Below are 16,288 nucleotides of genomic sequence, written 5' to 3'. Positions count from 1 at the left end.
GTGATTAGTATTGGAGATATTAATTGGCTCAAGTGGAAGGGTATTGTGGTCCTAATTAGGTGTGTTTTATAGTCTATGATTTGTATATGTACTTGTGATTGAATTGAGATGTGATTGGTAATGTATTATAGGAGGGAAAATAAGGAAATTAAGGGGAAGTGCTGTCCCATCTTTGAGAGTATTTGATTACTTTGAGTGAGTGGACTCTTGGTAGAAATGAAGGGTTTGGTCTCGAGCAATGTAATGAGTTATGATGGATGAGATTCATGAGCCGTGGTTGGTGAGTGATTCCTTAACTATTTGCAAAGTTACTTTTCGCACTATTTCTTGCATTGCATACTCGATTGCATATCATGAGTGCTTGCATGTGTATCATGAAATGATTTGGTTCCAATGAGTTCTTGGGAATTCGTGTGCGTAGAACCAACGTCTCCACCTTTGATTATTTGGAACAATTGGCTCCCTTGTACTGTTTGACTGACTGGATCCATTTGAGCGTTGGAGTTCTAAGTACGATGATTTTGCTGGCTCACAAGAGCAATAAACGTACATTTGATCATTGATTCTTAATCTCATTTAAATGCACTATTATGAAGCTTATTTGATTACTGATTTTATTAGACACTCGCTGAGTTTCTAGCTCACCCCAAAAATATATTTTCTCCCCACAGGGCTCGAGGCAAAGGAAGCGCGTGTAATGAGTTATTAGTATGACTGGATGAAATATCTCTTGTATAATTTGAATTCGCACTCGATTCACTTGTGTAATGGGAAGTCGTGGAACTTTAGAAGATGTAATACTTGAGACTGATATTGGAATTGTATTCTTTGAGAATTGAGGACTTTTTATCTTATTTAGGGAATTGTACCACTAATTGAGATTTGTAATGTATGTAAGTATACGTTCTAAAATTGAAAAATATTATTTCATTTATTATTGAGGTTGTACCCTATGTTCTTGGATGTGGCTGATGTAATTTAATTGAAAACTGTAATGAGTGAGTGAGTCCCGACGAGAGTTGGGTAGGCGGTCCGCCGAACCCTTTGGTTCGCCTTAGGAGGAGGTGGAGCTGTCACATAAACTTAAGAACATGTTTAGCACCACCAGCTTCAGATTTCCCATATATTGAGGGCCTTCTCATTGATGTTGGATGCTACAAGTTTGAACTTTAGATTGAGATGACAAAATTGAGAAGAAATTACAAGTATCTAGAATAGTGTTAGAAGCATCCGTGCTTGCAGTGATTTTGAAGAAGATAGCCACAAAAAGTGACTCCAAACTGATCCTCTTTGTCTAGGGTTGCACGTGCACAGGGCAACTCAGGTGGGAGAAAAGAAAAACAACAATCAACTAAATGAAGCTCAAACCTACAGGGGAAAAAAAATGGAGTATGAAAATTACCATAAAGGAACAAAGAAGGAATATAAAATTAGAGTTAGCATACTTGTCTTTACGTGGTGAAACTCTTCTGGACAAGTAAGATTATTAACCTGTGCTTCAGAGAAGGAAACATTAAATTATAGGAAAATAAAACTGCTCCATGTTCTCAAATTGTAACTACACCAGGTGTCAGGAAAAGAATAGGAAATACGAAAGCAAACAGGAGCTAAAAAGAGACAAAGGAGGCACTTTTTCACCATATCTTTCATCACATACCACCCAGGCAAAGAATAACACATTAGGCAAAGAAGCCAATCCTTAGAATCAGTGGCACTACATCAGAAAAACGCTTTCTCCAGTATCATGAATAACGTTGCTAATCAGTGCATCATCTTCTCTTCCGAGTCAAACAAGTCACATGCAGACCACTTCCTCTGGGTGCTTCTTTAAGGGGCAGTTCTTATTCATGAGATTAATCTTATGAGTTTTTCTGCAGGCTTATTTCAACCACATTCTAGCTCCTTTTATTCTTCAAATTCCATTGAAGCTTGTCATGCAGTCAGCAAATCAAATTCGACCTCCAACATTACCATCTATCAGCTGAGTCCTCCTGCTTCACGGGCTTGTCACAGGTTCAGTCATCATGCCCATTAATCTGCATTTCCGATCTTCCAAACTGTCATACATTCTAATCCCTTCAGGAGCTCTGATTTGCAAGTGAGATCTACTAGACATTACGCTATTAGCTGCATTTTCCACACTGTTATTTTTTAACCCACTTTTGCACCACGCAACATTACTGATATCAGCAGCTAATGTGGCTAATTCGTGGCTTGGGAAGGATGGAGGCTCTGCATAGTCAACAAATTCAGGCCCTAACAATGAGGTCCTGGATTCCGCTGTACCAGAACTTGCAAAGCAACAGTGGCCACATTGATGAGGGATCAGTTGATCACCATAAGCTGCTTGAAACAAATTGCTCATCCCACTACCAGATTTTAATACTGGATCCAGTGTTCCTTCAAAGTGAGCCAGCCTTGCACTTGGCAATGAGGTTTCGAAGACTTCCAAGGAACTATAAACGCTAAAAGCACTAATCCGAGCCACAGGCCGGAACAAGGAAGGAGGGTCTCCTGCTTCAGAACTGCATTGATAGTCAGTTTGAGTAATAATCTCATGCTGCTCATCATCCATCTTTTCCTTAGAGCTAACATCCTTACTGTCCAAGGACTTTGACGAGTTGACATCTCCACATGATAGAGTCTCATTGGATGATGCTTTAGATTTTTCGGCACTAGCATCTTCCATCACCTGGCTGGAATCAAATTTAAACTTGTCAGAATCCATGCAACGGCGCCTCAGGGTAGAATTCCAGTGATTCTTAATTGCATTGTCAGTTCTTCCCAGCAAAAGCCGTGCAATGGATGCCCATTTGTTGCCATGGATAGCATGGGCCTGTAGAATAATGCTATCCTCTTCATCTGCCACAATTGATGGTTTTATCAACCTCATCATCCTCTAGGAAAAGGATAAAAGATTGCAGCTCTTATCTAGGAAGAAAGATAGTTGAGAAGGATGCACAAACTGTTCTACTTAGTAGTAGCACGAATAGGAGTATAAGTCCATATACAGACATGAGGACAGGCAACGCTTAGGATCTAAGGAAATCCAGTACACATTTTCAAGTAAAAGAATGAACAAATTAGTAGCAATAACAGGATTGACTGAACATATACGGAACTCATGGAAGATGAATAATGCACCAACATTTGAATCTAACAGTTCAAAGAATCCAACAGTTCAAAGAATCGTCTTACGCCCAGAACTATAAGGGAAGCAAATTAAAGCACCTGTAAGTACTTATTCTCAGACTGTGCCGTATAACGAGCTAAATAAGCCCAGAAATTGGATTATATCCTAGACCACAGATTGGGGAAAAAAAAAACAAAAGAACAAAATGAAGAAACATACAAAACCACAATTGGAGGCAGGCTTCTGTTGTAACGTTCCTGCGGTTAATTGTACGAAAACTGAGAACTCTAATAGTAGTAGAAAGAAGTGGAATTGGAAAACTTACCGGTGAAAGGTTTGCGCTTAACGGCTGGGTCCAGCTGATTACACCAACGAAGGCGACAAGACTTGCCCGATCTACCGGGAATTCCACGGGCAATCAGGCTCCAATTCCTCGCCCCAAAATTGCTCACAAGTCGACCCAATATCGCGTCCTCTTCTTGCGACCACGGTCCTTTGACTCGGTCCAGTGACTTCTTACTGTTAGCTTGGCTGCTTCTACTACTTCCGCCGACACCGCCGCTTCCACTGCCATCCTCAATCAGCACCACGCCATCCTCCCCGTCGTCGGAGTCTCGCTTTTCCGACGTGATGACATTGGCGCTTCCGTCATTAGCGGTTACAACTTGCATCTCGTCGTATATTTCTTTTTCCAAGTTTTCCCCAAAAAAGAAGTACTAATTTTGTTGAGTTAAATTGAAAGCACAAATACGTCGTCAGCGGCGAGCTGCTGACCACTACCAAACTGCGTTTGCAGGAATGTTTTAAGCGTGAACAAAAGTGCGGGCAAAACTTTTCAAGCGGTCTCGTGGTTTCCGTTTTTACTTTTCACCGGTACTGTAAATCATTAGTCACCTTTTTATTCTTCTTTTTGGGGTTTTCCGATGGTAAGAGTTCAAACAGAGAAAAGGGCGGAGGTTTAGGGTCCAACATAGACTTCATAGCCCCCTGACTAATACGCCTATAAGTTCCGCTGGGTTTGACGGCAATCTTTAATCACCATCGTGTCCTGCATAAAATAAGACAATTGTACAGCTGCTCCTTTTTTTCCCCGAGACGGGCCACTTTTTTACACCCAAAAAAAAAAAAAAAGAGTGTGTATTTAATATAAGAATTGTGATGATGGATGATTTTTGTGGAAGTATTTATAAATAATTTATGATTTTAAAGGCATATTTTGACCTGTGATTAAAATCGAACCTACCTAAACTTTTTATATAAAAAAAAAAAAAAAAAAGCTGTGATTTCAAAGAAGCTAGGTTGGGGCATCACTTAATGGTTTGCTCGAGACTCGAGTCCCTTCAAAATTCACAAGCTTGCGTTACTATTATATATAAGGCTCCTGTCTCTCTTAGGGGACTTAATTGATATTGGCTTTGTTTTAAGGTACCATGATACTATAATATTTTTCCTTTTTATTTGTTTAAAATGATTTAACCAAATTATTGTTTTTGTTGAAATGTGATTGGAAAGGTAATGGCTAAAATATCAAACATCCATGAGCTTACATCCGTAAGCTTTGAACTAATGTCTTTATTTATTTATTTATTTATTTATTTATTGTGAGTGAGATGACTTGCAAGTCCTAAAGGGTGAGATGTGGCAGTTCGGATAAATATTTTGTATCCTTTATTGAGCTCCTAATTTTATCTTAAAAATTAATTTTTACCCTCATCATCTAATCACATTTGCTAATGTAGTAGTCTTGCATAACTCCCTTAAAATATTTTAACTGTCAAATTAACTATAATTGTATTAAAGAAAAAATTACTAATAAATTGCAATTTTCATGAAAAACTTATATGAAATTTAATTTTGTAAAAATAAAATTAATATATTCATAAAAATTAATAATTATTTTAAATTGCACACCCATTATGTGTGCCCTTAACACTAATATAAAAAAAATATTGATAGCTGTTTACTTTTATCTACGACCAATAGGCAATGGGTATTAAAAAAGTTTTTACGTAGTTTCTTCATGCTAATAACTAAGCAATTTCTTTGAGTTTTCCTCATTTGATCACATTAAAAAGACAAAATATATTTTTTTCATGAAATTTCAATATCTAAACTGGTGGGCGGTTGGGAGAAGGAATGAGTTGGGTGGTATAGAAAATGAGTGTAAGTAAGAGGTATCAAATTCGGAACTTTCCATTTACGCTAAAAAAATTTAAAAAAAATTGTGGGTGGTCCAAAAACAGGGGAGGAAAGATGCAACTGTTTTTATTCTTTTTAAATAAAAAATTTCCCAAAATTTGACAACAATTTGTTTGGATTGTAAGTTATTTGGAATATTTCTACTGAAGCACTTTTTGTGATGTGATGTATGTGAGATAAAAAGATAATTGGGAAGATAAAAATGTGTATTGAAAATTGTAATGATGATGTAAACAAATATAATTGGGAAAATAATTTAATGTCCAATCCAAAGAAACCTGGTCCGTGAAGCCCACCCCGGGAGAATTAAACATAAAGGATCAACCCTAATAAAGAGAAAGGCGACAATTTCTATTTTAAGTTGGTTTTTCCAATTATTTTCTGAAAACAGCTCCTTAACAACTTCAACCATTCCTCCCATTCCTTACTCCAAATAAATAAATAAACAAAGAAGAAGATAAGGGAAAAAAAGAAAATATGCAAATGGACGTTGACGATGAGAATTAAGTTGTTTATTTGGGGATCTCCTTTTCAAGCATATCAACCCCTGCAACGCTACGTAGTTTGCCTTTAAAACCACCAACTTCACCAACCCAAAATAAAAATGTTACACCACAACCAAACCCAAAAAAGAAGAAAAAATCTCAAAGTTGCACGCGTGAATTACTTGACCAATCGCTGACATAGAGTGTAATGCTAGCCAGCAGTCATTCCCAATTCTAATTCTTGTTCGTCATCATCACTACTAATAACTAATCCATCATGATGATCACAAACCTTAGCTGTTTCTGTATAATTAAGATCCAGCTCTTAGCATTTGCCTTAATCACTAAGCACTAAAACCATCTTCAATAAATTAAAGGAAAAATTCTCAAATTAGTCCCTCACATATTTGGAAATTTTTTTTAATCCCTCACATTCAAAATCAACCAAAATAGTCACTTGGATATTTTAGTTTTGCGGTTTTGATCCCAAAACTTATTTTTGCTTAACTTTTTGGCCAAAAAACGCACGCCTGCCTCACATACCCATAATTTCAAAGCCAAATTAGGAACAAATTTTATTTCCCTTAAACACACAGACACATATACATACACATGATCTTCCCTTTTCCTCAATTTTCATCTACCAAACTCTTTACACGTAAGACCTATTGCTTATATAATTTTGAATCCTTGTTATTGTCAATTGGCTGTGAAAGTTTTTATTCGAAGGGATACTCTTGGACCTGTGAATATCGCCTATTCTAGTGTTTATTAATTAGTGGTGATATACAATCAGTTTGCACCAATGGAAACCTTTATACAGGAGTTCTTTTTTTATTTTTTTTTGCCATATTCTTAAGAGTAGATTGTTTACATCAAATTGAGTGTTTCATTTTGCCTTAGCAATAATGAGCACATAAAGTAAGCATGCATTTTTTTTTGTCGGGAAATTGAGTAAAAATTAGCTTTGAGACCAAATGGGCAAAATTTTTGTATTTGATGGACTATTTTGGATGATTTTAAATATGAAGATCTAAAAAAAAATTTCTAAAAATGTAAGGGACTAAACTGGGGCTGAAATACAATTGAACAACTTGACTCCAGCTCGCGAATAATTCAATCACTACTTGACTCGAACTCGATCAAAGTTGGGCTCGAGTTGCTCGATTGAGTCTATGAGTCAAGCTCGAGTAGGTATATTATGTGCTCGAGAGTTTGTCGTGCTCTATTGAGCACTCGCTCTTATATATAATTAACATATTCTAAATAAGTAAATTACTCTTTTAGATTGTTTATTTGCAATAATTACGACCTTAACTAGCTTTGTTTAAAATTAGTAAAGGGTAGACGTGTCATCTTGCTAAAAAATATAGAATTAGGTTAAAGATTAAAGAAGACAGTGAGAGAAGAAATTTCTTCTTCTTCTTCTTCCCGTTTCGAGCTTCGAACAGAATTGGCTGAATTGTCTCCGAGCAAAATTCATCCAACGATCTTCACTGCTTGAGCTCCACTTGAATCTCGATATCCACAGCCACTAGTGCTTCAGCTTGATTGCAGCGACGATGACTGTCATGAATTGAAGCACCAGATGGCAGAAATTGGAGAGATGGAGTGGAGGGTGCAGCTGATAATGTGAAGTAACATCAGTTCCATTGTGGTATCCACGCCCACTAGTTTCTCGCGTTGTATAAGTTGGACTATTGGAGAATACTTCATCCATTTTCTCCACCCGTTGTTAAAGAAATTGATGTTAATTCTCATTTGTGCTTGTTTTTTTGATGAGACCTTTCAAAAGTTGGAACTTTTGCTTTGGATTATGCTTTAGTTTTTTAGCTATGGATGTTTTTTGTGGTTAAATAAACTTCACTAGGATGCAATTCAGATGAAAATGAGCTGTCTGCACAGGAAACCTTTGGTCGAGCTCGATGAAAAGCTCGCCAAATTCCTTGAGCCCCAACAAGCCAAGCTCAAGCCTGGAAAGTAGTACCTTGAGTTGAGCTCGAACTCTGCTCAAGCAACTCGCTCGAGCAGCACTTCTGGGTATTGAGTTCGAGTTCCAGAATGACAACACTCCGAGACCAAATTGGCGTTTTTCTTAAATAAAAAACCTGCCCTTTTTTCATAAGAGCTAGGGAAGTTTGAGTGCATAAGACGCTCGTTTGCTCCTAACATAAAGAGGACAAAAATATCGTACATTGCATACCAAAGAAGGTAAACTTATGGGGCATACAAGAAATTGTTTTTAAGTGCAACATCATTTACATTTTTCTATTTCACAGTAGTTCAGTAGAAACCTTTTCAAAATCAGGAGAACTAAGGTGAAAGAAAGCCCGTGGGAATAAATAAGAAGGAAAAAAAGGAATCATTAGTACCACTTGCATCTTTTATTTTCTAAAATTTAAGTAAGTGTAGATTTAGCCAGCGAAAACCTTCCTGAGATAAATCCGCTCCGGCAGGTTGTGATTATAAGCGTTTTTCTGTGGAGATCTGGAGGGGTATTTCTTACTCTAGAACGTACACATTTGGCATGCATGTTACCTTTAAAATTTTCTGTTCGTCTTCCGCGCGTTAGTTGTTCTACATTTTTCCTGCATTAAATGTTATTCTTAACAATACAGCCCCCTGATGCACCAAATCCTTCAAATATTTATTAATGCCAAAAACGAATCCTTTAGTTGAATAGTTATGATGAATTTTCGTGTGGATTTCCTTCGTGGTGATGTAATTTACTACTCTCTCCGTCCCACTTTGATAGTTCTGTTTTCCTTTTTTGTCTGTCCCAAATTGTAGTCCAGTTTTCAATTGAAGAATGTAGTTGTATTTTAATTTTCTTAAAATACCCTTATTCAATGCTGTTACTATAAACATACCCCATTTAATGAGAGTTGATTCTTTGTTTACCATCAATTCAAATTCTCATAAAGTTATACTCTAATTAATGTAAGGGTATTTTAGGAAAATAGCTATCTAAATTAATTGTTCCAATAAAATTAACTACTTTTTCTTAAACTGTGTGAAAAAATAACCAGAACTATCAAAGTGGGACGAAAGGAGTATATATGAGCCAATCTGTTAATATGTGGACGAGGTCGACCTTACATTTGTCACACACGGAATACTGATCCATGTTGGGAAAAGCCTACGGTTCTGTATATTGGTCTATGAAATTTCCTTTGTGATTCATTACTTATTATTAGCTGTATTAATACAAGGGGACTGTTAAAGATATCACAAAGTTATCATATGTACAGCTCGGAATTTCGAGTAGTTCGTAGTCCTCTAAAAGAAGCAATTGACAAGCATCGGTATATATATATATATATATATATGCTTTAATAATGAACATAAAGACAAGGAAATAAAAGGGTTAAAAGGAAGACATGTACGGATTGATTTGGGTTACAGAGCCTGAGCCAAATCTTCTTCTTTTATTTTTATTTTTCATTTCAAGTAATATGATAGTACTAACGTAAAACATCTTATATCGAGTTGTAGTTATCAGTTTGCAGGAGAGAAGAATGTTCGAGCAAGGGCCGGGCTCATGCGCAGGGAACGAAGCTCTTTAAACTGGGGAGAAGTCAACTTAGAAAATTGAGATGGGTGTGGTACAAGTTAAACACATTACTTAATGAACTGAAGTACTAGCAACCTCATCATCAAGCGCATCAACGGAGAAGGTTGAACCGCAACAGTCGTATGAAATTTGGATTTCTAATTGGCTCGTAGGGCCAACAGGTTTGGTCGATTGGGTGGTACATCAAAATTGGTTGGCTTTCTATTGACAATCACGTGGAATTATATATTCCCTCTGTCCCATTTTGACAGTCCTAGATTTTTTCTACACAGTTTAAGGAAAAATAGTTAACTTTATTGAAGCAATAAATTTATATTGCTATTTTTCTAAAATACTCTTACATTAAATAGAGTAAAGCTTTATATTAATTATTCATGGAAACTTGAACTGATGGTTTACAGGAACTTGAATTGATGATCAAGAAAGAATCAATCCTCATTTTACATTATTATTTCACATTTTGGCTTGAAAAAATAACAAAGCTGGCTATTCATATCTAAATGTATTAAATGAGGTAGGTTAACAATCTATATTAAATAAAATAGTTTATACTAATAATAGCCTACATTGAATAATGATATTTTAGAGAAATTAAAAGATAACTACATTTTTCAATTGAAAAGTGAACTACAATTTGGGACAGACGAAAAAGAAAAACAGGACTCTCAAAATGGGACGGAGGGAATAGTAACGTCCTAGAATAAGACTCAGAAACAAACACTTTTAGTTACTTTTATGCATGATTTTTTGTGAAGTCAAAATTAATATGACTAAAAAACTAGTTGTAGCCACTGTACTCTTTCAATTGTAATGGGGATATATATTAGGTATTTTGCTCTTGCAAGGAAGAGCTTAGAAGGTGGAATTAATCGGTTGATGATAAGGAGGAAGCCGTTCTGTCTGTTAACAGTTTCCCAACCCCACCCCACGCCACCTTCTATATATATTTTTTAAAAGTGATTTTGAAAGGACACAACGGGATATGAATTTGGACTGATCATCCATAGAAGCTGCATGCATATTATTGATGTACAGTAGTTGAATATTTTTATCGCGCGATTGAGTGTTGTGTTCCAACGTTCTAGATCCTACAATAACAAAAGAGCAGTAGTGCAAACTTAACGACAGTTGGTTGCATTAAAGTATTTAAATCAAACACATTTTTATCTCTCTGTTGAAATGGACAGAATTTCCTTGGCCAATACTAATATTAAGTTTTAACCTAACCCGCTACGGCGCTACCCACCTACAGCAATTATTGCAGACGATTACATGCTTAGACGAGGAGCCAACTGGTTGTGAATGTAGCGCTGCGACGCAGTCAATTTGTTGTTTCAAATGAATTTAGAGTGGCACACTTTGATCATATGTCAATGGAATTAGTCATTCTCTCTCTATTTTTTCTTTTCTCGGACACCAAATGTTGAGCAATGGTATCCGTGTTAAATAAATTAAGCACCAGAAAAAGTGGTGCCGTGCTTTGATTAATTTTGTGCATCACAGCTGCGGACTGAAAAGACCACGATCTGCGCATACCTCAATAAACTAGGAAAGCCCTTGCAGGATTAATTTCTTATTCCCCACGAATTCCCATGCCATCTCCCGCGGCCGTTGCCCCCCCAATGGTCACATCCTTCAGAATTTGCACGAGTCAAAAGGAAGCAAAAAAGTTGACCATATGCGAGGTTGGGAATTGGCAAATGATTAATTTTTTAAGTAAATCTCACGGTATATACTCTACTCACTGCGTATACACTATCGAATTGAGAGTTCAAGTTTTATATTGAAAGCCCGAGTTTGAGTTCAAGTATTATAAAATTAAATTAAGTCTTTATTTAATTAAGTTAAAACTCGACTTGGCTTAGCTCGTTTGCTCCCCTGTGCCCTAACTTCACCTATTTTCGCTTTGTCCACTCCTCTCTGTTCATTCATTATTTGTATCAGGTATCAGCATTTCTCAGACGAACATCCAAGTACGCCACCACTTTCCTTCTGAGCTAGGTAATTGTGCCTGAAAATCATTTTGAATGGGCGAGTTTTACCAATCAAATAGCTAAAATGTAATCCAGTTGAATCCATAATTCTTCACATGGCATAATGTAACACTTAGTTCATAAGAATATTTAAATTATTACTAACAAATCACAGGTAAAAAGAAGATCCAATTTTTCGTTGGAACGAAGAGAATCCTCTAATCTACTTTTATGAACTCATTCCAAAAACCGTAAAGTTAGTCGCGATACAAATAAAGAAATCTAAAGGCTGCGGTTGGAATGCACAAGGTCGTTACCTACCACACGTATCCAAAGAAGTCGAGACATTCCAATACTAGGTAGAAGAAGAAGCTGTAGAATCATTCAGCATTAAAACGCAAAAACAACACGATGCTGAGATGGATGGGATTTGTTTGAATGAAGTTCCATCGGTTAGTAGGTGGTATGTTAGTAATTCGTCGATGGCCAACTCAAGCTGTTAGATAACGAAACCTCTTCTGACTTTACTGATCGCAGATTTTCAAATCTTTTTGCGATTACTTTGGGTTCTTTAATCTATTTGCACACGCAATCGTGGGAAAGACTTGGGATGTAAATCTCTTGCTACACAAGCACTATATATACACCGTACTTTCATGAGCAAAGTCATTCCAAAACTCAGGATTTGATTCGTTTTCTATTTTCTATTCTTTTTGCCGCTTTATTCTCCCATTGAAGCAAATAAAGACAGGCTCCCCAAAAAAGTGTCTTCTTGTCATTTCTTCGTGTCGCGGGCTTCACAAATTCAACATGGCACCGGCTGTGTTCTTGTTGACATGCGCTTTAGTTCTCATATCGTCGTGCTCATTTGCTTCTGCTGATGTTGTAGAGCACTCGTTTCATGTAATCTTTCTTAGCCCAACTTCTTCTTCCTCTTTTTTTTTTTTTAATGCCTGAAACAATCTTTCCCCGTCTTATTCTTTGGAAAGCAAAAGATTACTATTTACTAGCATTATAAAGATTCCGAGTACGTAATCTTTTTACTAGCATTATGAAGATTCCGAGTACGACCTTTACGTACCACAGCTCTTTCATTCCTGAGGAAGCTTGTAGTAATGCTAAAAGCTGTTCATGCAGGAGGCGGGCCATCTCCAGCATTTCCTTTTTTTTTTTGTTTTCTTTTCTTTTGCGGGACACAAGCACCTGTTTCCTGCTTCATTAGAAGTATTCTGTATGAATTATTAGTGAAGGCCATCGAGTTCATGTTTGAAAATTCATCCTCCTCTGGGATATCTCACAAAAGTTTTGACTTTTCCCCAAGAGAGTTGCTTTTACAAAACGAGATTTTACCTCCCTATTTCTATTTGGGTTTGAAAGTTCTTTACCTACCTAAACAGAGATTTTACCCTTGTGTAACAAACAACTTGAAATATTGCACCAAGCTTCATGGGTCAAACATTTCTAATTGTAAAGTCACGATGATTGAAGATAGCAGTAGTTTTACTTCGTGGCATGCATTTGGTATTACCGCCTTCAAAGTTCAGGAATTAGTGAGGGTCTGAAAGGAAGGGTGGGATTTTTCTTAAACAAATTAATTAATTGGCATGGAAATTTATATTCTAGCTAGCACCTAGCTAACTCAGGTTTGTACGTGTGGTATATAAATTAAATAGTGAGTGATTGTTATCATTTAAATACTGCTAAATGATTTAATATATAACGTCTGCTTCTTACAGGTGCAAAATCTTACCGTGAACCGACTATGCCGGAGACAAGTGATCACAGCAGTGAATGGAAGTCTGCCAGGCCCAACTCTCCGCGTACGAGAGGGGGATACCCTGGTTGTCCATGTCTTTAACAAGTCACCTTATAACCTTACCATTCACTGGTAATTGTACTTCTTCCATCATCTGTACATATGAAACTAAAAATAACGCAATGTAGCTTTCAATTAAGTGGAACGTTAAAAAAAAAAAAAAAGTGCAACGACGTTAAAACCGTCAAATCTGGCATGCACACTCGTCTTCCTAAAGAAAGAAACAAACTCGCAAGTAATCTTTCTTTGATTGTATAATCTCGTATTCTTGTTTAATTACTGTCGCATATCATGGACAGTGTCAAATTTACAGTGACGACAAAGAGCTATATTTTATGCTTACATGTTTGTCAATCTCAATAATAATAAAAAAAAAAGAAATTATTTTTCTAAGTCAAAAATTTGTTGGGAGGCAGGCGAGCTAAAGTTGATTACAAAACTTGAGATAGAACAGTAGTAGTAGTGCTTCGTAGTTTGATTATGATATCAGTCCATGCACCTATAGAGAAGAGAACTACGCATATGATTGATTGAAATAATGACTTTTATGTCTAACAAGGACCAGCAAACATATAATTATTATTTTGTTTTGTATACGTGAATACGCAGGCATGGAATATTTCAGACACTGAGCGGTTGGGCGGATGGACCAGGTTACGTAACACAGTGCCCGATTGTCCCCGGAAATAGCTACACTTACAGGTTCAACGTCGCCGGCCAGGAAGGCACTCTTTGGTGGCACGCCCATGTCTCTACGCTTCGGGCTACTGTTTATGGTGCTCTTATCATTCGACCCAGGGCTGGTCGTACTTACCCTTTTCCCAAACCCTACAGGGAATATCCAATCATCTTAGGTACGTGCCAACTTATTACCCACACCCCCGCCTCTTTTTTCTTTCTTGTTTCTTCAACATTTTGCCATATTATCATCCTGTAAATATATATGATGATTTGTAAGAACAAAAATTTGATACCAATACAGGTCAATCCCAAAAAAAAAAAAAAAAAACCAACCAATTAAAGATGTGTTGTGCTTCTTGCAGGGGAGTATTGGAATGCAAATGTTGTAGACGTAGAGAGACAAGGCTTAGCCTCCGGAGCTGCACCAAACAACTCCGACGCATACACCATTAATGGCTTCCCTGGCGATCTATACCCCTGCTCTTCTAATTGTAAGTACTCATGCATGAGAGAGGAGTTTTATTACTTATCCTTAAATTTCGGTGACAAATAATAATATTTAGTAGCATTAATAATAAGGGCAAAAAATTGCTTGGAGTTCGTTCATATTTAATATTTTATGGGGGTGGCTTTATTTTACTCTAGATACCCACAAGATAAAGGTGATAAAGGGAAAAACGTATCTCCTGCGCATCATCAATGCTGCACTCAATAACCAACTCTTCTTCAAGATCGCCGATCACAACTTGACGGTTGTTGCCGTCGATGCTTCCTACACCAATCCTTACGTCACCGACGTCGTCCTGGTCGCCCCCGGTCAAACCACCGATGTCCTGTTGACCGCCGACCAGCCGCCGGCACTGTATTACATGGCCGCGCGACCATATGCCAGTGCCGCCGGTGTGTCCTTCGACAACACCACCACATCCGGAATCGTGGCCTATGAAGGCGCCACGCCATCGACCCCTAGAATGCCTGTCCTCCCGGCCTTCAACGACACCCCCACGGCCCACAAGTTCTATTCTAATTTAACTGGACTGGTCACTGGCCCATTTTGGAGGCCGGTCCCTCGTGAGGTGGACGTGCACTTGTTCGTCACGGGTGGGTTGGGCCTGGCTGCTTGCGGAAAGAATGCAACGTGCGGAGGCCCATTGGGGCAGAGATTAGCTGCGAGCATGAACAACGCGTCCTTCCAATTGCCCACCAAGATCTCATTGCTCCAAGCGCATTACGAAAACGTGGGTGGAATCTACACCACCGATTTCCCCAGTCAACCCCCACTCAAGTTTGACTACACAAACTCCAGCAACAGCCTCAATCGGACCATCATAATGACAACAAAGTCAACCAAAGTGACGAAGCTGAAGTTCAACGCCACGGTTCAAGTGGTGCTGCAGAACACGGCTTTCATCGGAGCGGAAAACCACCCCGTCCACCTGCACGGATTCAACTTCTACGTTTTGGCCCAAGGATTCGGCAACTTCGATCACGCCAGGGACAGTAAAAACTTCAATTTTGACAATCCACAAGAGCGCAACACCATCGGCGTGCCGGCGGGTGGATGGGCTGTTATCAGATTCCGGGCTAACAATCCAGGTTCGTGACGGACATAACATAACCAAGCTATTCCCTTATTTATTTATTTATTTATCAAACAATACTTGTACTTGACTAATTAGATCGATTTTTTGGATTAATTAATAACAAAAAAAAATGTGGTGGTATTTGAATTAATGTGCAGGTGTATGGTTTTTGCACTGTCACTTGGATGTGCACTTGCCATGGGGTCTAGCCACGGCTTTCGTGGTAGAGAACGGGCCGACGCCATCAACAACGCTGCCTCCGCCTCCCTCTGATTTCCCCAAGTGCTGATCACAGCCCCCACCAGGCCCCAAAGTCCATCCGCTCACACCTCTTTGTTTTTTACGTAATACATTTGTTTGATGACTTCTCTCAAGCATATTCTTTCTTGTGATTCTTTGTTTGCTGGAAAAACATAATGCAGAAAAGGTTTGTTCAATCAATGCTGCTGCTGCTTAGTGATTACCATAATTCCTTATTATGTAAAGTTCTTTTTCTTTTTAAATTGTTCATAATATTTTCCTGAGTGAAATAATAAAATATATTCCAGAATTTAAATTGTTGTTGGCCGAATTTGTTTTAGCAGTGTAGTTGGTAGGGATGTCACACAAAAAAAATCTCAGCCAAGCTAAGCACAAAATCAATTAGTAATTAACAAAGAGTTGCATTTCTTGCATGCACTCTTGGACTCAGTCTCGTCTTGGAGGCCAATTCAATACGCTATCCGCCCAACCTACTCCGAGTGATGCAGCCTCGACTCTGGACCTATTCAACTGCTCCAATTTATGTAGAGGATCGCTTCTTAATTTGAAAATCTTTCCTTTGATTAATTTTTTATACATGGGT

The 16,288-nt window shown here is 37.9% G+C and overlaps 2 protein-coding genes across 2 annotated transcripts; one reads left to right on the top strand and one right to left on the bottom strand.

Annotated features, from left to right (window-relative positions):
- Positions 1–1,497: 1,497 nt before the first annotated feature.
- Positions 1,498–4,130, bottom strand: LOC113695300 (transcription factor MYB1-like). Its single transcript, XM_027214341.2, has 2 exons — positions 3,459–4,130; positions 1,498–2,862 (listed from the first exon to the last, which is right to left on the bottom strand). Exons 1-2 carry the CDS (start codon positions 3,802–3,804, stop codon positions 1,997–1,999), a joined length of 1,212 nt encoding a protein of 403 aa, XP_027070142.2. The 5' UTR covers positions 3,805–4,130; the 3' UTR covers positions 1,498–1,996.
- Positions 4,131–12,053: 7,923 nt separating this feature from the next.
- On the top strand, positions 12,054–16,000 carry LOC113697403 (laccase-7). Its single transcript, XM_027217006.2, has 6 exons — positions 12,054–12,267; positions 13,101–13,252; positions 13,790–14,034; positions 14,224–14,352; positions 14,507–15,457; positions 15,603–16,000. The coding sequence occupies exons 1-6, from the start codon at positions 12,175–12,177 to the stop codon at positions 15,731–15,733; spliced, it is 1,701 nt and encodes a 566-aa protein (XP_027072807.1). The 5' UTR covers positions 12,054–12,174; the 3' UTR covers positions 15,734–16,000.
- Positions 16,001–16,288: the final 288 nt, after the last annotated feature.

The sequence above is a fragment of the Coffea arabica genome, chromosome 6e, assembly GCF_036785885.1.
Source record: "Coffea arabica cultivar ET-39 chromosome 6e, Coffea Arabica ET-39 HiFi, whole genome shotgun sequence".
Classification (NCBI taxonomy): domain Eukaryota; kingdom Viridiplantae; phylum Streptophyta; class Magnoliopsida; order Gentianales; family Rubiaceae; genus Coffea; species Coffea arabica.
This window is presented reverse-complemented; position numbering and strand designations above follow the sequence as displayed.